Source organism: Arachis ipaensis, chromosome B1 (assembly GCF_059453495.1).
Source record: "Arachis ipaensis isolate K30076 ecotype BB chromosome B1, ASM5945349v1, whole genome shotgun sequence".
Lineage (NCBI taxonomy): Eukaryota > Viridiplantae > Streptophyta > Magnoliopsida > Fabales > Fabaceae > Arachis > Arachis ipaensis.
Genome location: NC_142436.1, coordinates 9,362,072 through 9,384,539, shown reverse-complemented (window position 1 = coordinate 9,384,539; position 22,468 = coordinate 9,362,072). Strand labels below are relative to the sequence as shown.

The window sequence follows — 22,468 nt, the reverse complement described above, 5'->3', positions numbered from 1 at the left end:
CTAATACGGACTAATGAACTAACAATTAGACTAACTTAACTTAATTAATTTGTGACATGAATTAAAATTAAGTTGTTTTATTAAATTTTTTTATAATGAACCTACTACTTTAAATAAAAATAAAATAAAATTCTAATTTAATATGAAAAATAAATTATTTTATTTCTATATTATTTATTTAGTTTGTATTTTTTTAATTTTTTTAAATTTATTTATTACGATTAATTTTTTTAATCCATAAAGAAGATAAGAATTTTACTAATAGCATTGTGATATTAATAGCAGTGTGACCCTGCCGCTGGAGTTACATATTTAAAATTCTGAATAAACTCCAAATTAAAGAATTAACATATTTTATTTTGTTAAGTATTACATTTTTTTACATCTTAATATAAAAAAAATAAAAATAAAAAATATTGATTTAATTGCTATATCAAAATAAAACCATTTAAAAAGTTTATACGATATTTCTTTATTTTTTATTTTTTATATTAAGATGTAAAAAAAAATAATATTTGACAAAATAAAATATGTTAATTCTTTATTTTTGAGCTTATTTATGATTAAGTTAAATATATAACCGCAGCTGTAGAGTCACACTGCTATTAATATCACAATGCTATCAGTAAATTTTTTATCTTTTTTATAGATTAAAAAAAGTAATCCTAACAATTAAATTTAAAAAAATTAAAGAAAAAAGTACAAACTAAATAAATAATATAGAAATAAAATAATTTATTTTGTAGATTAAATTAGAACTTTTATTTTATTTTATTTTTATTTAAAGTAGTAGGTTTAACATAAAAGAAAAGATACTTATTACCCATATATCTTTTATAAATATGTGTATAATCTACTACAGAGTGCAGCGATCAACTTAGAGAACAAATTAATATAAACCGCTGCTACTTCTAGCAGTTTATGTTTGCTTTACCTCCTCCAGCGATTTCTGATAATTCACGTGCTCTATATAAAAATCGCACTAGCCTATAGTTATTTCTGTTATTTTTTAAATCACTACATCTATCTTGTAATAATTTACATAAAATTATAAAAAGAAATTGTATATGAGTAACTTTTACGTGAAAGTTATATATAAATAATTTTAATTGCCATTTATTTTATTTAAATAATTTACCCTGAGAATAATGTATTTCTTTAAACAATAATTAATGGGGAGAATTTTTATATCTTTTTATGGATTTTTTTAAATATATTTTAACATTTTTATAAAGTAGTCACTTTGTTGGCAATATCTACAATTTTTTATTTAATAATTTATATAATAACAAAAAAGATTATTTTTATTATTTCTCAAATTTGTTAATAAAATAAAGGATAAACTATTATTTTGGTCCCCTACGTTTGGGTTGAATTCTGTTTTAGTCCCCAACGTTTAAACTGTTCTATTTAAATTTAAAAAAATTTTGAATTGCATCAATCAGGTCCTTCCGTTAAGTGGGTGTCAAATTATTAACGCCGTGTCCGACGTGACAAATTTGGTAGTTTGGCTATAGTTAACAGTTGGAATTGGAAGCACGAAAAAAAAAAAGAAATGAAATCCGGTCTAATAAGTAAACCCTAATCCTCAAAGTTGATGTTCTTCGTCTGCTGAGAATGGCAGTCAACCTCCCAAGGTTCGCGTAACAGCACCAAGAGTCGTGGGAGAAGGAGGACGTGCTTCTGTGGAGAGAGACCGGTATTGCGGACGTCATCTATAGCGGAGAACCCAGGAAGAAGATTCTGGGGCTGCGTCAACTATCAGGTGAGTATCCTCTTTTTTGTCTCTTGTTTGAAAATAACATTGGGTGTTAGTGTTTGGAGGATCTGAAGTGTTTGGTGTGTTCGTGTTGGTTTGGTTGAGAACAGATAGGAGATGGATGCGATTATTTTGCTTGGGCAGAGCCTGAAGGACAAGATCCACAAATTCAAAGACTGAAGAACAAAGCGAGCTCGTTGAAACAAGAACTGCAGAAAGCTGAAAGGAAATTTGCATTGGCACTTGCTGTTGGAATTCTTGGATGGACAATGGCTGGGCTGCTGCTATATGATCGACTTAATTGAGATTTAGGGGGTTAGCATTTTGTTTTGTTTGCTTTTCTGTTGTTGTCCCCAGTTTGTAGGGAATGTCAATTATTTAAGGATTGAAAAAATTGACATACAGTTAGAGTGATAACAGTGATGTGTTAGTTGAAATTTTTTGGAGGCTGTATGTGTAAAGGCAGTTGCTGTAAACATTGTAAGGTTTTTGAGTGAAATGAATAGCAATGAGTTCCTGTATTTTGACATACATTATTTGGCTCTGAACAAGTTTATTTTAGTTTGATCTACTAATAAATACAAGGCTTAATTTGCCAATTCACATAACTTTGCTGCTGAAAATTCATGTAAATCATTAGATAACGGAGAAGTCTTAAAGTAGCTTCTCTTAACCATAACAATATCCAAACAAGCCTTAAATATAACCATAAAAAGGTAACAACACAAAAGAGATCAGCATGAAACTAGTAGTCTTAAAGTAGGGTGTTTAAAGTATCACAGGGACATTAGCGTTTGGTCATTGACAGATTCATTACAAAACAGATGGTAAACACTAAAATCTACTATGTTCTTCATCCCAATGCCTTCCAGGCCTAGGTGGTGTTTTTGCCATGAACCTCAGGGTCCTCCTTGATGGGCTAGTGACTGTTGCTGTTGATGGCTGTGGTTGACTGGCGCTGCTGCTGCATCTAGCTCTCTTGGAGGATGTCTGTGACTCATGGCTCCCTCCAACTTGTGTATTGCTCTTCCTCTTTGGCTGAAGTCTTGTTGCTGGTTGTGTTGTTGTCTTGGCTGGGATCTTACTGGATTTTGGAGTCCTAGTTATGCCAGCACCTTTCTTGGCTTGTGGAGTTGCATTCTGCTATAAACAGTAACAACAAATTGGGTTAATTGGACAGTATCAACATTCACATGTAAGGAATTGTAATCAAATTGACAACAACAACTTTACCTTTTTTTGCTGAGGCCTCCATCTTACGTTTTCTAGGGCAGGTTCTTTTGTTGTGACCAAGTGCAAAACAATATGAACATTTTTGTTGTTGTCCAGTCCTGGATAACTTAGACAGTGATCCATTGTTGCGTGGCTCATCACTAGTCTTGTTCCTGCTCAGTTTTGGGAGCCCTATTGGTTTCCTAAACACTGGTGGCAGCACATCATCATTCTCAGTCCGGGACCAGAGATTTGGTCCATTCAGTGGGTAGATTACATGTTGATAGCAGTCCACGTAGGTCTCTTTCCTATAACACTTGTTCACATAGTTCTTAACATCTAGACACATTTTTCTAATGCAACTCATGGCATGCTCACAAGGGTAACCTGTTAGTTGAAACTTTCTACAGGAGCACTCATGTAAGTTTAAGTCCACAACAAACTTGGCTCTATTACCCTGACTGCTAGACACTTCATACTTGTCCCTACCAGCATATATGGCCAACCACTCCCCTCCCTTATCAAACTCTCTTTCAATTTTCTTGTTTATTTTTGGCAAAATTTCTCCGGCATATGTAACTATATTTTGTCTGTTATCAGACCACCTATTCATTAGATAAACCCTAATATCTTCTAGCATAGACACAATGGATTTCTCTCTAGCCTCTACAATAACAGAGTTAAAACACTCACACATGTTGTTTACAAGTGTATCAACTCTAGGAAAATAATTAAACCTGGACTTGCTCCAATACTTGGCAGGGATCTCCATGAGATGATTATAAGCTCCTTGATCAACCTGCTGAATCTCCTTCATCCTCCTCTCCCAGTCCTGGACATATGTTGCCTTTGCAGCCTTCCACATCATCATCTTTAGCTGAACACCTGGGAACCTTTTTCTGAAGTTGCTATATAAGTGCCTGACACAAAACCTGTGGTCTATGCCAGGCAGCAACTCATCAAAGGTTGGGATCAATCCCTTTGAAGCAGAATTTAAAAACATCACCAGTCAATAATAGCACAACATGAATTAAAGACAGAATTAATTATACAAGTTTAGGTTGAGAGTTACCTTTTGTTGGTCGCTCATGAATGTACACCATCTGATCTTATCAACTCCCAAATCATCACACAGATTCAACAAAAACCATCTCCATGAGTCTTTCGTCTCTGCTTCAACAATAGCATAGGCAATTGGCAGAATCTGATCATTGGGGTCCCATCCAATGGCTGTTAGAAGTTGACCCCCATATGGAGCCTTGATGAAGCATCCATCAAGGCCGATCATGGGTCTGCACACCATGAAACTCCGTTTACAAGCATCCAAGCAGATATAGATCCTCTGAAATCGTGGTCTCATGTCCGTACCAAGAGTTGGTGTCTCTAGCTGAAATTCAAGAGGTCTCTCCACTTGTATCTGAACAGTGGAACCCGGATTAGACTTCAGTAACTCCGCAGCATAGTCATGAATCCTCCTATATTACTCTCCGTAAGTACCATTAATTTCATCCAGGGCTTGCTGCTTCACTCTGGCAGCTTTGGTCATTGTAAGATCCACATTCCACTTGCTATGAGCCTTCTTTATCAAACTTCTCAACTTGATTTTCGGATTTTCACAGATCTTCTTCATAAAAGCCTTACTTAGCCACTGAGAACTCATTATACCAATCTTGGTTGCCTTAGAGCATGTGTGTTTTTTGTAACAGCTGGTCAGTTGCTATGTATCCTCTCTCTTCATCTTATGGCAGTAAGCAAACCACTTGCAACCTTCTTTGCAAACAGCTTTGCACCTATAGCTATCACACTTTGAGAACCATATTCCTCTGCCACTGTGCACAGCATAGCTCGTTACACATTCCTTAAAAACATTCCTATCTACGTACATTGTCCCAACCTCCCATTTATACTCCTTCATATTCTTCAAACTCTTATACAACGGGTACCTCCTCAACAAGGGATCCCCTTTATCATCACTTACAGGGACATCCCACAACCCCTCACTCTCATACCCATCATCCTCATCCCTTAATCCAGCAGCCACCACTTGCTCCTTACCCTTATTAACACTGCCACTGTGCTCTCCTTGTTCTCTCTCAGTTGGAACACTCTGTTTCAGCCTTTGGGGGATCTTTTGTAGTTGTGACTTCAACATCATACAAACCCCCATCACCATTCCGATCATCATCACTGTCATCAAATGCAACCTCCAGATTAGTATCTCCAGAGCTATTTTCACTCCATTGTTTATCATTGTCCCCCTCATCATCATTTCCTGGCCGGTAGTCATCATCCTCAGATTCATCATCACCTGAAAAATCTGACCTCTCTGACCTCTCTTCATCACCATCCTCCAACACATCATTCTGGACTTTTGTCACCACCTTGGGCTTCTTACCCACCTTGGCCTGAGCAAATGATTGGGCCTTGTGCAACACAATTAGACCAGGCCCAACAGTGTCTGCAGTGGGTGTAGCAGCCTCACCACCATCTATATGTTCAACTTTCTCAATAGTGCAGCCTTTCCTAGTAGTAGCAGCATCTTTGTGAACAACAAAAAGCTCCACCATGTTGTCCCTTTTTCCAATTCTAGCCATGTCCATGGCATCCTTGTCTGTGTGAAGCATCCTCAACCTTACATCTGTTTCATCTTTCAGAGACTTATACCACATTGCAGCGATGTTCTCTACCACATATCCCTGTTCGAGCACTATCTCCATAGCCTCGAACCTACTCCACCTATCTTCATCACAGTAGTCCACTATTGAAGTCTCACCCCCACATACTGTAAAGGTTCACCATCAAATCCAAACTTCCCCCATGGTGTATCTTGACACTAAAATAACTCATTTTTCGAACAATCTGTTACACATACACAATACACTTCATAAAATTCTCACATTGATCAACAACAACAGAAATGCATAAATAAAATCACTAGGGCAAAATAAAAGCTTCCAAAACAGAACAAGAAATGAATATGAAACTATAAAACAAAACAATCACACATCAACATACATCATTACATATCAACATGCATTAAGATGAAAAACAAATGGGTTCAGAAGATTTGATAACAGAATACCTGATACGATCTTCTTCCGGAAAGCAAGGGTTTCAAACTCATTGCTGCTGTGGACCTTTAACGTTACTGAACGACAATGTCACTTCTCTGGCTGCGAATCGCAAGCCTTCAGTGACGAGCGATAGGGTTTGTGGCTTTTCGTTTGCGTTTCGTGCTTCACAAGAAGAAGAAGAAGAAGAGTCAGGATAAGCAGCATGCGTTATGTCCAAAGGCGGGAAGGCTTACACGTCTATTAACCACTGTCACCTATCCCTTGCCACGTCGGACACGGCGTCAATAATTTGACACCCACTTAACGGAAGGACCTGATTGATGCAATTCAAAACTTTTATGGATTTAAATAGAACAGTTTAAACGTTGAAAACTAAAACAGAATTCACCCCAAATGTAGGGGACCAAAAGAATAGTTTACCTTAAAATAAAAATTATATAAAATTAATAATTAATAATTATAAAATAATAATTTAATTAAATTTGATAAATTATTTAATAATTTTCAATTATCAATTAAACATGCTTCCAAGGATATGCGCGTAAGTTTTTAGAGTAGTTTAGCAAGTTGATTTCATAAGAATTTGATAGTTTGGTAAAATTTTTACTTCTTAAAATTAACTTATAAAAATTAATTTTTAAAAAATTATCTTTTAAGAATTGTAATATTTATATTTGGTAAATCAAATTAAAAATAACTTTGAATAAATATAAACAACAACAATTATATTTAGGGGTGTCCATGGATCGGATCGTATCCGCAGATCCGCAGTAAATATCCGCATCCGATCCGAAAATTGCGGATACGATCCGATCCGCAAATTGATCGGATCCAATCCGCATCTTTTGCGGATCGGATCGCGGATATCTGCTCTACATCCGCGAATCCGCAGATCCGCACTATAATAATTAATAAATAAATAAATATATATGTTTGATATTATATTTACTTGTTTATATGTTTTAGTTAGTAATTATTATTCATATATTGTATGATTTTATTTTTGTTATTTAGAGAGAGTTTGATTAAAAGTATTTTAGGAATAAATAAGTTTAAAAGTACGAAAGAAATATTTTTATCGAATTTTTTTACATAAAAATATGATTAAAAAGAGAAGGTTTAATTATGCGGATATATCCGATCCGATCTGCAAATGTGCGGATCGGATCCGACACTAAAAAGTGCGGATATCATATCCGATCCGATCCGATGAAAATTGTGCGGATCGGATCGAATTTTCGGCCATATCCGATCCGATCCGATCCGCGGACACCCCTAATTATATTTGGTAAAATAGTTTTAAAATTTAGAAGTATTATAATAAATATAAATGTGAGTATTAAATTTAAAAATTAATTAACATATGAAATTATATTTAGACTTTTAAATTTTAAAAAATATAATTTTAAAAAATTCTATATTTTTAAAAGTATTCTAATCTTTTAAAAATTACAAATATAAACACACAATTTTTTTTATTTACTAAACATAGAGAAAAGAGTTTGAGCTTTTAAGAAGCACAACTCTCTTCTTCAGAAACTTTACCAATCTCAGTGGAGGGGCAGGCAAATAGTAACCAGTGGATAGGGATAAGATCGAGGAGGGATGCCACGTGGCATTGAAAAACTTTTTGTGCAGAATGAAATGAATGAGTCTCCAATTATGTGCATGTGCAATGGCTGCTATTCCATCAGGATGGTGTGCGGCCCATACAAGCATGCGCATCGAGAAGAAGCGGTTACCTTTCTTGAGAGTGGGAGCAAAACTGTGTGTGCGGTGCTGCAGTGATGGCAGTGAGAAGGAGGAGAACAACAACAAGAAGAAGAGGCTGTCTGAGCAGTCTTCGTGGGAAGCAAAAGACGCACAAGGCAGAGACTATCTTTACAGGCTCGGCAAAGAGGCCGATAACATGAACATCGCCGTCGGCCAACGTGCCGGCGTCATCGACTCCCTCTTCGTCGGCGATTTTCTCGGCAAGGACTCTGACATTGTCTTTGATTATCGCCAAAAGGTCACCAGGTCCTTTCAGTACCTTCAGGGCGATTATTACATTGCTCCTCTCTTCATGGTAACTAACCAACTAACCGCCATTTTCCATTTTCAGTAAAGATCCTCTAAAACGAAGATTCACTCTAGATCTCTGAATTCAATGTCAAGTTCTATTTTTAGAACCTTGCTTTAGAGATCATGTACTTCACCAAATGTATTTGTTTATAAATATTTTTAACTCATTTTCAATGTATATTCTGTATTTTAACATGAAGTTTGTACGAATGACTGATTCGATGTTTGATATTTTATGATCACGGAGCATGGTTGTTTTGGAAATTTGGAATTCGAATTTGACTTTCTTTTTTTCGTTTCATTTTTATTATTTTCTGCTATGAGGGAAAAAAAATGAAAGAAAAGATAGAAACATCGAATATGATTTGCATTGGCCTTTTCATTTTCAATATTTCATTTATGTTTTCACTTAGTGTTCGCAAAATTAAAACATTGAAAATGGAAAAACCAACCAACGAAGCCTTTAAGATTTCTCTTGTTCATATTCTCATGAGTACATACCATGCCCCCTTAGTAGTAGATAAAATAATGGATAAAAAATGATATATACATATTAAATCAGCTACGGTATCTTTTAGTATAAATACTAACCTTAGACGAGCCAAATTGTCATCCTTTCACTTCATCGTTGATTGGTTTCCTTTTTTATATATTGGATGGTATTTAATTTTTTCAGGTTCTCTTGACTTTCTTTTGACAGGACAAAGTTGGTAAGTTCTCTGAAACTGGGTCTTCATCAACAAACTCTAATTACTCATTCATTTTGAAGCAATATAAGACAGATTGGTACACCTTCATTTATTTTTCTCTTTTCTACAAGTGATTCAGACTTGAAAATAGTCAATACTCAATAGTACTATTACTATTATGATTTATATGAATATGCTCTTCTCCATACTGGAATCCGTGAGATAAGTGTATATTTTGTTTAAAGGAAATTTACACTTAGTTGCTTGCAATAACTCAAGTGTTTATGACTTTATGATGATTGCTCCTCCACTATTAAATTTTTCTAATTTTGAAGTGATAATTGTACCCAAAGATGGACATTATTGTAACATTTGTTTTTCCTATGTGTGCAGTATGTCACATTGTGAAGAACTACCTTGCTCATCTCCTCAATACTAAAGTTCCTTTGATTTTAGGTATATAACAAACTAAAAAATACAAATCAATCTTCCTGTTAATTTATGTAAAATGCGAAATAAAGTAAAATAATATTGGCTACACAGTTTCTTTTTCGGGATTTGTAGTCAGTTTGTGCTGCTAGTGAAGGTACCAAATTTTAAACTGGCAGATAATTTGGAACAAAGATTATTATCTTTTCCTTAAAAAAGAAAAACTTCCTTTTCTTGGGAATGCGATATTGATATTCCCTAGCTTGATTATTTAGTCTAGTATTAGTTCACACTACTCAACTCAAACTGAATCAGGGTGAAAAGGTAAAACATATGTATACAAGAGAGTTATTTCCTCATCCTATTTTAAATTCACCTGCATTTTTTTTCACATTCTTTCAGGTATCTGGGGAGGAAAAGGGCAAGGGAAATCATTCCAAACAGAACTTATATTTCAGGCCATGGGAATTGAACCTGTAATTATGTCTGCTGGGGAACTAGAATCAGAGAGAGCTGGTAAGTTGTTTCTTTTACACAGTTTTTCATTCATTAATAATTTCTTATTCCAAACACTACATATTTGAAGAACTACCTGAAAATTCTAGATAATATTTATTTTTCATTATTTCTTACCTTTCGTAGAATATGTATAATTATGAATACATATACATGTACAGTTTCCTTGAATTCACCATCCTACTTTTCTTAACAGGAGAGCCAGGAAAGCTGATTCGTGAACGCTATAGAACAGCATCTCAAGTGGTCCAGAATCAAGTTAGGAGTTTTAAAGTTTTCAGTATGTCTTGGTTTTTTATGATAAATTTTTCTTTATAAATTATACTTTATACTTTATGTGATCGATTATGGAACATTTGGCATTGGAAAGATAATGTTCTATTTTCTTTCAAAAGAAGTTGAACGCTATGATTGTATCTTCCGAGGTAATGTGGAATTGTTGCATTAAGCCTTCATGTTTAACATATGCTGATGTTATGCACAATCAATTGAATGTAAATAACAAAGAAAGGAAGCTGAACATGACTCACTGAAGTCTGATATGTCCAGTCCAATGTTTTGCTAATTTGGCTAAAATAGTCTTAAATTGTTTATTCCAGTTTTACCTCAGCTCTAGCTGCACTATGAAGTAAGAAAAAAGTTGTTGCAATTCTTTAATCTGCTAATGCAATCTACTATTGTGTTTGTGCCTGATACAGGGAAAAATGAGCTGCTTGATGATCAACGATATTGATGCTGGCCTTGGTAGATTTGGTAATATAATATTCTTTCATTTTTGTTCATTACACTTTGTTGGTTTCCATAGTGTTGCAGTTGTTTGGCAGAATTGTTAGCTAGTGAACATAATTTTCTTGTTTTCATACAGGGAATACTCAAATGACAGTCAATAATCAAATCGTTGTTGGGACACTTATGAATCTATCAGACAATCCTACAAGAGTAAGTATTGGCCAAGATTGGCGAGAATCGGACGTCACCAACAGAATTCCAATCATTGTGACAGGGAATGATTTTTCAACTATTTATGCTCCACTGATACGTGATGGCAGGATGGATAAGTTTTATTGGTAAGTTTTCATCCTTCGTATTCTAGGGTTATTGTACTTATCATTCATGAATTTCATTAAAGTTCTGATTTTTGAGGGTTAGTATTAAGTTTTATATTGGTTTTCCTGGTAGATATTTTGATGTTTGACATGATTGTTAAAGCTACATATTTTAACCATGTAATGCTCCCTAAGATGTTCTATGTGAATGTGGAACAGGCAACCTAACCATGAAGATATTGTGAATATCGTTCATAGAATGTACGAAAAAGATGGCATACCTAAGGATGAAGTAATAAAGATTGTGAACACATTTCCTAATCAAGGTGAAATTTATCTGCATCTCATGTAGGTCCTAAAACGTTTTGACATTTCTGTTGACAACTCCATTTCTGATAACTCACTTTGACATTGTTTTTTTTCAAACGATATGGTAATTGACAGCATTGGACTTCTATGGAGCTTTAAGATCACGTACATATGACAGATCTATTTTAAAGGTATTCAGATTCCCAAATTTGTATTAAGATACTGACTTTCCATCTAAAAATTCAATTACCTTTCTCCTTTACTACAACGAACGAAGTCTCATCCCACTATCCTCTTTATTATTCCATTAAATGTTAGTGGTATAGGCTTTAGATGCAATGAAACAAATGATTAGTTGAAGTTTCCTACATTGACAAAATTAATACAGCAAAATTTGTCAGTTCCCTCCTTTTGGTAACTTATGATGAGTTAAACAATCCTTGGTTCCCCAATCTGTGTTACGAATATGGATAAAGATCTGAATTTAGAACCCTTAACTTGTGTGAATGCATAACTATTTAGCATCTCACATCTACTTTTTATTTTAAGTTCCATGTTGCTTAAAGGCATCATCAAGTCATCATCAAGTCTCTCAGACTTTGCTGGTTTGATACTAGTTCCTCCATCCAAAGAGGAGTTCAATGTTTGTATTAACAGGATGCAAATACAGAAACAACGAGTACAAGAATCTATTTTCTTTGTCTCATTGTTTCTATGTGTCTGGAGACAGCTTCTAAACAATGGAACCCTTTATTGAAATATTTTCATCTAAAAACATGAGTACATGACAATGCTATGTCCATATAACCTTGGATTGAACTTTAGTTGTGAACTGAACACTGGGAGTACCAACTATTAGAGTCCTGACCATTTTGGTCATAAACCTTGTGTTTATGAATCCTAAGCTCATATGCAGCAAATAGCAGTAAATTAGAGATGTCCATGCTCTTTTCACTTTCCTCCTCCTCCTTGGTTCTTTTTTCTTTGTCCCCACAAAATCACTATTAATTTACAGACACATATTTGTGGTGGAATTGTAGTGGATTGAAGATATTGGAGGCATTGAAAATTTTGGAAAGAAATTTCTCAAGAGAAAAAAGGACCAGAGTCTTCCTGTATTTATTCCTCCAGAGGTAAATTAATAAGACCCTTGAACCTCATGAAATGTCGTGCTTATGCTTTTAAGGCTGATGGATATTTGTTTTCTTTTATCAGATAAGCATTTGATGAAATATTGACTGTGTTCATTTTTCTGTTAAAAATGATAAAATATAGCCAAAATGAAGTAGGTTAATGGATTTTCTGGGATCTAATGATTTTATATATAATATTGTATCTCTTGCTATTACTCTTTTTTTCTTTTTTTTTTCTTTTTTGTGACTATCTCTTTTATTACTCAGTTAAGTGAGATCAATTCTTTCACTGACAACATCTCCTTGCTATTCCTATCGTTTGTTAAATAGAGTTCCACATAGACAATATTATTCTTCAAAAAGGGAAAAAAGTGGATAATGTTTTTGGAGTCATACAGGAGTTATCTGCTTGAATACTTAGCATTATATTCCTCTCTCTAGACATTGTTTTGCTTAATGCAAACGAATGCAAAGGGAAACTGACAGGTTTTTGGTATTTGGATGGAATAGCAAACAATGGAGGCTTTAGTTGATTCAGGTTATTCTCTGATCAAAGAACAACAGTTAATAATGGAAACTAAACTTTCAAAGGAATACATGAAGAATATACAAGAATAATATAGAGGATGCCGATGTGGTGCAACAGTGCAACTCATCAAGAATTATGAATGGATCTGTCTGAAACCCTTCTGAAGTTGCAATGATAATAACTCTGATCTGATCAGTGTATTTATCTCTACCAAATTCTGTTTTTGTAACTAGTATAACAATGATAAATGTTTAGTTTATATAAAGAGATGGATGAAATCTGTTCATCTTCTGACTTTCTCTCCTGGTTACCTATCTTTGGTAAATAAATAAGTAACTATTTCTTTTTGGGAGAAAAACACAGTATGTATTTCAAGTTCTTCAAGAAACATTTTTTTTTATTTAATGATTTAACTAGCCATCTTGGATTACTAATACCAAACATGTTGTAAAATGATTAAATATTCTGCTGTAATTCATAATTTTCATCGTGATTAAACAAGACTACACAACCAACTTGAATTAGTCAAGTGGTCAATTCACTTGTCCACTTAAACAAGTATCGAGAGTTTGAATTCTGCTTTGTACATGCAGTAACTTATTAGCCAGCAGCAGACTCTTAATAGAGTTCAGATCCGCAACGAATTAGTCTTTGACATGTTGGACTTAGAAATACCGTGAGCAACCAAGCAAAAACGAGACTACACTAGTTTGAAGAATTTTTTTTTTCTTTTCCCTGGTAAATGAATGACAGATATGGGGGACATTAAAAGGGAAAAAAAAAACCAGTACAGTAATCCATCTTTTTCAAAATCAATATAATACACGGCTGAAAAATTTTCAGCTCAGGACAACAATGATCGCCGTCACTAAAGTTATTCTTTTTCCCCACGCCATGGTGATGGTGAATGAATGAAGCTTCAGAACCCATTTGAATACATTGCTGCGTGTTAAGGAAGTGGAAAACAAAGATAACGTGGACTGTAGTCCCTACACACTTGTCCATCGTTATGGTATCTAGTCATCACCTGTAACAGATTCCACAACAAAACCTCAGAAGCAACATTAAGATTTTTTTTCGCTTCTATAAATAATTGTGTTCGGAATTTTATTGTTTTAGCAATTATACCCTTGTTCAATGCAACTCATTTTAAAAATAACTGTCGCTTTCACATTTTAAGTTCACTGAAAAATAAATGTATCTAGATAATGGGATTGTGTAAATACATTAGTTTTTCAATGAATCCAAAACAACAATTGTTTTGAAACGGAGAGAATAATGCAAAAGATTATGGGTTAATACACGTTGGTGTAAGTTTTGATAGGTCAAAATAATACCGTAGGTAACAAATGTGTGTTGAATTCTAAACACTAGGACTCATTTCAATCACATTTGTTACCTTCGAAGACTGTTTTGACCTATCAAAACCTCCGGAAACCAAAAATAACCCACTTTGTACCTATCAAGGACAAAAATGAGAATCAACACCAATTTTGCAAAATACTTTCCGATCATTTTCTTTGCTTAAAACTTGACAGTTAGTTGATAGACGAGGAAGAAACAATAGTGCCAACTTGGCAGTAGCAACAAAGTAGAGCTTGTACAAGCTTTCAGCTCCATTATATAACTAACTACTATGAATTATGAATATATCTTTCAGTAAACTCACCAGTTTTAGGGTCTACATGTACGAAGAAACTGGCAGCGACAATAAGATAGCATAATATAAGCATTAAGCCTTTAAAATAGTTTGAGGTTCCTTCCTGCAAAAGGTAAAAGTAGTAAAATATGAATTATTTGCATAAAATATGAATAATAGAGACACTTGCAGTGCACCACATACTGAAACCTCAGTTCATACTCCAAGGGCAATTTGTTGATGTTCCACAATTTACTAACAAAATAGTTATGATTTATGCAATTAAACTTGTTCTTGTTTTATTTAGTTACAGGGCACAAAACAAAAATGTCAAAGCGGTTGTGAAATTCCGTTGCACAAAACAACATAGATTTTTTTAGGTATTACTTTTGTGGTGTTGACTAATTCTTGATTTAGGTTTACCATGGAACAATTATGTCAGAAGCTTCATATGTATATTTTGGATTTGGATTCTCTAAAATGAGGAATCCTTAAACGTTCTTACTAAGGAGTGTTGTACTCCTTGCTAATTAAACAAATATTAGCTCTCTATTCATTATATTTTATATCAATGGTTCATATTTATGATTTAGAGTTTAGAGTATAGGATTTAGGGTGATTTATTTTTTGTTTCTCTCTTTTTAACTTTAATAGAAAGTTAATTGTCATTTACTTTTTCTAGAGCGCATTAGCATTTGTGGTCTCACTAAATGATCCAAAAGAGGTCATCCCATCCCTTACAAACATTATCACTTAAGAAGATTTCCAATTTCGTAATTTTCTATATACAAATAACAAATTATTGAATTGGTTCAGAATTTTCCCAAAACCAATCTATCTCTATCCAGGCATATTGGTTTTTCACTCAACTTCAGTAATTTAGACACTGAATCCTGTCATAACTAAACAACACGAGAAAATTAATCTCCAATTATTGATGGCTATAAAATACGGAAACAAAACAGCACAATTCATAAGGGAAAATAAGGAGGTGCATACCTGCATCATAAATGCAACTACCAGCACCGTGATAAAAAGAGTGGCAGTCTCGAACAGTTGAAAATTCAAGTCCATTTCTTTTCCCATACACCATCCAACAACCACACAGAATGGGATCTACAATTTTTAAGAGAATAAGAATCATCAACCTTTTCTCCTATGATGATCATGCATGTTGGGAAAATGTTAATAACTGAAAAAACATGTTCCTATGAGATGAAGTAATCTAGGTTAGTCTGAGCCATTTAATAACAGGACCGTGTCTGAGCCACAACTTAGTGGTTAGTCTCCAGGATGACTCATTTGAGCTTCGACTCCCATATCCCTCCCCTAAATACCTTCTTGAACCAAGAGTAACTCCTAACTTTACTATCTTTGGTTTATAAAAGAATAAATAAATACACATTTTTTAAAAGTACAGGGCCATACCACAAACATAGATATCTGTGTAGATGATCCAACAGCAACTCCAATGGTGATATCCTGCAGAGAGATTGAATACATTAGCAATTAAACAGTACCCTCAGATAAAGAGTAGGGGCTCCAAAAGCCACTTACAAGTTTGTCCTTCATGGCAAACATGATAGCACTTGCATGTTCTGCAGCATTGCCAACAATTGGGAGCAAGATGACACTGATAAATGCCATCGACATATTTAATGACTCAGATGCTCCCTGAAAGAGACAAAAGACGATATATCAAACACAATTGATGATGCAATGGTTGTGGACAAGAACAAACCGAAGTTATTTATTTGTCAACAAACACAGGTAGGACACTGTTCTTCAGAGAATCAAGTCAATTTTTCTTCTACTTCAAACTCGGTGTCTGTTTCAATTCCCGTTATGTTTTCAAATCATTCTTGTTATAAATTCTGGTGTTCATTGTTCAGTGATGTGGTGCTGGTCATGTACTACATTTGCACTTGACCTATGTTTAAAAACGAATCAGGGTATCTTCACTTGCATTGCTATGTAAAAGTAATTTCCCAGATACAATTGAAACTAGGCCCTACAAATAGTGACCTTATCCCAACTTTGAACTTTTGTCTTTATAAATAAGAGCATAAAGTCTCCGTTTTATATCATGATTATATAAAGACTTATTGATGAGAAAAATAAACCTCCTTCTACCTGTTCATATTATCACCAGGAATTTAATAATTCGATTCAGGTTAAACCAAGAGTTGCATTGACAAGGTTAAGAACAAGGATATGCTGTATCATCTGAATTTCAACATTAAAGAATAAAATGAAATATAAATTAAGAAGAAACTATAAAGATCCCATTTCAACATTAGAAGAGAAAAGAAGCTTCAAGGGTATATGGATAGCTGAAGCATAATGACAAGAAATTCGAGAAGATTTTAAAGCTATACCTCTATGGCGTCTACAAGGTACCCGGACAATAAAGATACCCATGCCGTCAAGATAGCAAGCCAGACTATTGCTTCCGCTTGAGTTAATTCAAGTTCTTCCTCCTCATCTGAATTTTCACCACTAACTCCTTCCTAATCACAAATTATGGAGATTAGACATAGAAGGGTCAATTTTATGCAAGAAAAACGTGTAAAACAGCAAAAGGGCCATTGAACATACAGGAAAACTTTATAACCACATTCACTTATTTTCTTTCTAATGTCAAAATATAAAATTCTAATCACCTAAAAGCAACAATTAATCCCCTGCGCAAAAAATGAAAAAACAAAGAAAGCAGAGAAAGAATGGTTTTTCTTATAATGAATGCTGCAAAAGAAATAATCCGCTTACACAGTTACACTGAAATCAACCAACACGCAAAGCTAGATAACTCAACTATGCACATCTTAAGTGATAAACGTGATTTTATGAAAGAGACCAGAACCATTATTGTCTATATCTAATCCTCTGTGACAAAGGGGACAACATTTTTTATTAATATTAGCAAACACTTTGAGCCAACACCTTATTTTTATACTATTAGGATTTAAGATTTAGAGTTTAGGGTTTAGAATTTCGTATTTAGAGTTTAGAATTGGCCAAATATTGGCCAAAAATGATAAATTTGTTGGTCATGTAGCATTGCTACACTTGTACATTGCTGGTAGAATGGTGGCATTTTTTCAATTAAAAAATAGTCATATACCACCAATTCTTGGTTACGTTAAATAATGTGAACATTAAAAAAAAATTAGAATAAAAATATAGTTTATCGTTAATGTGTGGAATAGTAATCAAAATGTGAGATTAGTCAAGATGACAACTTCTTTAATCTATCATCTTGGGTTCATCAAAAGTAGGAGTGGCTAAATTCTTTTGTTTTATTAAAGAAAAATAAAGCATACTCCAATCTTCTCTCCAGTCCTCTTTATGTATAGGTATATAAATTCGAATGGAACTAATTGTATTTGCACATATATGAGGTATGAGAAATGCTAATCTTAACCTCATTGGGTGAACATTTGCACCACTCACTCATTTTGTTTTACTATAATATCCCTTTCATCTTCTCTCCATGTTAATGATGATGATGATGAATTGATGATATTGATATATAGGGTTATGGATATTTCTCTCTCCTATTAATTATTTGTGGTGAAATTAAATTATTTAATTATATCATATATTATTTATTTAACTGCTTAGTAAAAATTATATACCAAAATCTTATATTACTAGTATCTAGACAAATTTAGATTTTTCTACAAATATATTTTTATAAAAAGTTAAAATGATAATAATCCACTTACAGAAAACAAAATTGAAAAAATAATAATATAATAATCTAATTTTAGAAACACACATTCCTTTAAGTGTTTTCAGTTTTTTATGGGGAAAAAACTAACATAATAACTTTTTATAATGGAATTAGTATTTGAAAAAATAATTAATAAAGTTAGCAATTACTAGGAGAGAGAAATTTATTTAGTACAATGGATTGAAGTACTACAATGGATATCTTCATTAACATGATTAAAAAATAAACAAATTGAAGCAACATTTGAGTCCAACAAAAAGAGTGAAGGTTGCTAAAAAGTTAGCATTGCTCTATATAAAGGATTTTTGTCTATCTAATTTCTTGTTTATCTAAAAACTGTAGATAAGAAAAACATATATGTTAGATAAACTAAACATAATCAATGAAAACAATATACTGTCAAACTAAATCTTGTATAGAGACCGAGATTAGAGAGAGAAGGAGAGGAAGGGGAGAGGTGGGAGGGCCCTGGATCCAGCACCGCTAGGTGCTAGTTAACACACACAGTAAAAATCCATTCATCTCCTCCAAAAATGTGAGATATCAGAGATTCAAACATCTAATGTTCGCTATGCGGAGGAAACTTAAGGGATGACAAAATAATGAATAATCATACACCACTAACCTAAGAGGGCATCCCGGTGCACAAGTATCCCGCGTTAACGCAGGGTACGGGAAAAGGATAAACCCAAAGGGCATAATATACGCAGCTTAACCTGATAATTACATCAGTGGCTGTTTCTATAACCACTAACCAAGAGATACAAAGAAACAAAAAAGAAAAACTAAACCGGCCACAAAAGAACATACCTCATCCACAGGACTATAAAGATTGGGCTGGCTCTTAAGTTGAAAAAAAAGGTAGCTCGCATACGCGACTAGCATTACACAGCTGCTAAATCTTGATAGAGATAACACCGACTTCCCAAGGTGAACCTCCGAATGAGTAAAGTGAAGCACCGCCGGGAAAAGTATGCCCATCACAGCCATCAACAGCAACCCGGAATTGACAACAGCAGCGGCCTGTTCCAAAGGCCAACTACAACGTGAACTCTGTGACATCAGGAGGACACAAACACAAAGAAACAATTGCTGCAAGCAATAATTTCAGTCAGACGATATGTACCTTATTGAAAACCTGCACCTTTTTGTAGTGGACAATCCCACCGGTAAAGAATGCACATCCAAGAACTAGGAGCATATTCGACAAGATTGAGCCGAGTAACGATTGTTGAACAACCCTAATCATGTCGTTTTTCAATGCAAAGATTGATATAATCATTTCGGTTGCATTGCCAAATGTGGCATTGAGCAGACCCCCAACTGCACACGCACCAACAAAAATTCAGTTCAATTGACACACAAAAAAAAAATAAAAATAAAGGAATTAAGCAATAACATTTTTTTATCAACAAATGAAGCAATAACTAGAACAGGACAAATGAGAAAAGAAAAAAATGCAGAGATTTATTAAACAAAATATGTACAACATAGTTATTGACCAAAACCATCTCCCGATTAAATTGATCTACAATATTCAGCCTTAGATTATACTCCCTCAATTCCAAAATATCTGGTACATTCATAACTGGATGCATTTTGATACATCGAATGGTTGATGTACCAATTTTTCAAAATAATAAATATTTCGGAATGGAACAAAGGAAAAGATTTGAAGTAATATACCTGTTGGTCCCGTGTAGAATGCAAGTTGCCTACGTAAGAGTAAATAGGCGCGAGCGTTAGTTATAGTTATAGTAAGGTAATACAAGATCAAAGGAAGAAACGTACTCAGTAACATAACCCAAACGTTCTGCCAAAGGAGCAATACCCAACAAGCTGAAGAAGAACACCCATCCCTATTAAGAGATTACAAAAATTGATGTGAATGGCAATGGAATATAAAGAGTGTAACGAAAAAGGAAGGAAATTAAGCATACATGTTTTCCGGTGAGGTAATGGAGGGCAATGGCAAGCGGACCAAAGGGGAGGAGTAGGTTGATCTTGGCTTTGATTAAGACTACATAAAGACTCCTGATTCGTGTGATCCGCAAAAGCCTGAATACAGAAGATTTGGGTAAATCTGGAGAGAGCACGGCCGCCGTGGTGGTCTCGAAACTGAAAGCATGACTGTTGCGATTACTGTGATTGTGATTATTACCATGACTGTGACCGTGACTGTGATGAGTTAGTCCTCCTTTCGTCGGCGAAGACGAAGAAGAGGTAAAGGAAGTTTCCTCCTTCAACGGAATCTCCTCTTCTTCGTCGAAATCTGGAGACCCCATCCGCATACCTATCTGCATCAAAGTTGGAAAGTTAAATAAACCTGCCTGTTCCAACCAACATCGTAGATCCAAAAACAAAATGAAAAAGAAGCAGCAAGAAAGTGCGAATTGCAAATTACTTCCACTTGTGTGAGTATAACCGATTGAAGATATATAGCAGCTAGCAGCGCCAGCTAAAGATCCAGCTCCGGCGAAGTCGAATCGGTGTCGGTGGAGCCCACACCGCGGCAAGGGAGGGAGGAAGGGCAGTGGACTGTTGTAGCAGATACAGCTCACTCAAAGGGGAGCAAGAAAATATTTGTATTTATTTATTTATTATTATTATTATTATGTGTTGCGATTTTGGGGAGGAGGGGACTAGAAGAAGAAATGGAAGAGGAAGAAGTGGAGGAGGAGGAGAAAAGAAAAGGAAAATAAAGAGAAAGAGAGTAGATTTTATTTGCTTGATAGATACTAGTGGTTAATTTTGGGTAATTGTTTTGTTTGAAATTTCTTTGCCACTATTGTTGTTGTGGCTTGGCTTGGCGTTCGATGGCCGGCGAGTTGGCGAATGGAGAGTCACGACTAGGAAGCTTCTTCGAAGCTACCAAACCTCTTTCTTTGTTCTTACTTCATCTTTTTTTCGATCCCCTCGTATATCTATAATCCTATAATTAATGCACTATATTATTATTATTAATTCATTTGGATTTAATACAATACATGTGGATGTAGATGATAAATTTGTAATGCTAAATTACCAAAACACATCTCTCACGCGAGTACTTTACATCTTCCTTCTTTCCGCATTTGTCTTTTCAATTTAATTAATATCCCATCCCCACAACTAAATGTCTAATGTCTAAATCTATCTAATTTGCATACCGCTCGCTGGCTCGCAGTAGGGTGCACATGGACCGGGTGAAGCCGGATTTGATGTGACTCAGATCCGATTCGAAATATATATCGGATTTATTTATTAGACCCGAATCCGACCCTAAACCCGATGAAACTAATACACTTTCGGGCCACAATTATACCGAGTAAAAATCGGGTGAAAACCGGGCCGTTAACATTACATTACGTTGATACCTTCTTGTAAGCTAGCATGTAAAAATATCCAAATTTCTAAGAATCCAACTATTATTTAACATGGTAAAATTTACTTAGAAAAATATAATAAGAACCAACCCTTCTTTAAAATAAAAGCATAACCACAATCAATACTAAAGCAAAACCACAATCAATACTAATATTGTCTAATAATACCAAATATTTAAATCAATATAAATAATGCAATATTATGTATTAGTCTAAAGTCTTATGCATTCTAAACATAAAACATTAACTTATAGTCTTATAATGACTAATAACACAAAATATTAAGGTTTATAATACTTAAATTTCACATAAGAATAGTCATTATCCATCACTAATAACACAAAATATTAATTGTGTATGATGACCGGGCCACCGGGCCGACTTCGGGTGACCCGAGCTATGACCCGGACCCGACCCGAAATAATGACCGGGTCTATTTTTTAGACCCTTACCCGGCCCTAAACCCGATGAAATCACACCAAATTAGCCCCTAAAGTGTTCGGGACCGGACCGGGCCTTCGGGCCGGGCCGGGTCTGTGCACCCCTAGCTCGCAGCATGTCTTTTGCTAAATTTGTTTATTACCGTGTCATTCCAGAGGTCATAATATACAATAGGAAAAAAGGTAAATAGGTCTCTAATCTTTTGCCTGCAAAAATTCTTATCTTTGACTATTGAAAAATGCTTTTAAGTTCTTGACCTTCATAAAATTTGAATAGATCAATTTCTCCATCTAAATGTCTCCGTCAGATCCAACGTAAAAGTCTGACGTGGCTCCCATAATACACGCGTACGCGTCGCCTGACAGACTTCCTTCTCATGCATACGCATGGGTCATGCGTACTCGTTGCCATGAATTCAGCAAATTCTCATTTCTTTATAAATTCTCCACTTTGCATGCTTTTTTTTCTATTTCTTTCAAGTCATTCTTGCCTTCAAAATTTTAAATCACTCAAATAAACATATCAAG

The 22,468-nt window shown here is 34.6% G+C and overlaps 3 protein-coding genes across 4 annotated transcripts; 1 reads left to right on the top strand and 2 right to left on the bottom strand.

The window, feature by feature from the left end:
- Positions 1-2,858: 2,858 nt before the first annotated feature.
- LOC148575673 (uncharacterized) lies at positions 2,859-3,842 on the bottom strand. Its single transcript, XM_088501683.1, has 2 exons — positions 2,993-3,842; positions 2,859-2,902 (listed from the first exon to the last, which is right to left on the bottom strand). Exons 1-2 carry the CDS (start codon positions 3,840-3,842, stop codon positions 2,859-2,861), a joined length of 894 nt encoding a protein of 297 aa, XP_088357809.1.
- Positions 3,843-7,619: 3,777 nt separating this feature from the next.
- Positions 7,620-13,118, top strand: LOC107620508 (P-loop containing nucleoside triphosphate hydrolases superfamily protein). The gene is made up of 11 exons (XM_016322677.3): positions 7,620-8,113; positions 8,810-8,819; positions 9,192-9,254; positions 9,630-9,743; positions 9,940-10,001; positions 10,442-10,496; positions 10,609-10,810; positions 11,009-11,115; positions 11,234-11,289; positions 12,139-12,231; positions 12,742-13,118. Exons 1-11 carry the CDS (start codon positions 7,694-7,696, stop codon positions 12,847-12,849), a joined length of 1,290 nt encoding a protein of 429 aa, XP_016178163.1. The 5' UTR covers positions 7,620-7,693; the 3' UTR covers positions 12,850-13,118.
- Positions 13,119-13,469: 351 nt separating this feature from the next.
- Positions 13,470-20,896, bottom strand: LOC107620360 (vacuolar cation/proton exchanger 3). Of its 2 annotated transcripts, none has more exons than XM_016322557.3 (12): positions 20,540-20,896; positions 20,076-20,432; positions 19,927-19,994; positions 19,822-19,850; positions 19,262-19,458; positions 18,946-19,158; positions 16,778-16,909; positions 15,957-16,073; positions 15,828-15,881; positions 15,399-15,515; positions 14,430-14,523; positions 13,470-13,787 (listed from the first exon to the last, which is right to left on the bottom strand). In XM_016322557.3, exons 2-12 carry the CDS (start codon positions 20,424-20,426, stop codon positions 13,777-13,779), a joined length of 1,383 nt encoding a protein of 460 aa, XP_016178043.1. In that variant the 5' UTR covers positions 20,427-20,432; positions 20,540-20,896; the 3' UTR covers positions 13,470-13,776. The 2 variants fall into 2 exon arrangements, with proteins under 2 accessions (XP_016178043.1, XP_016178093.1); XM_016322607.3 differs by having other exon boundaries at positions 20,076-20,428; positions 20,540-20,690.
- Between the last annotated feature and the right edge of the window lie 1,572 nt (positions 20,897-22,468).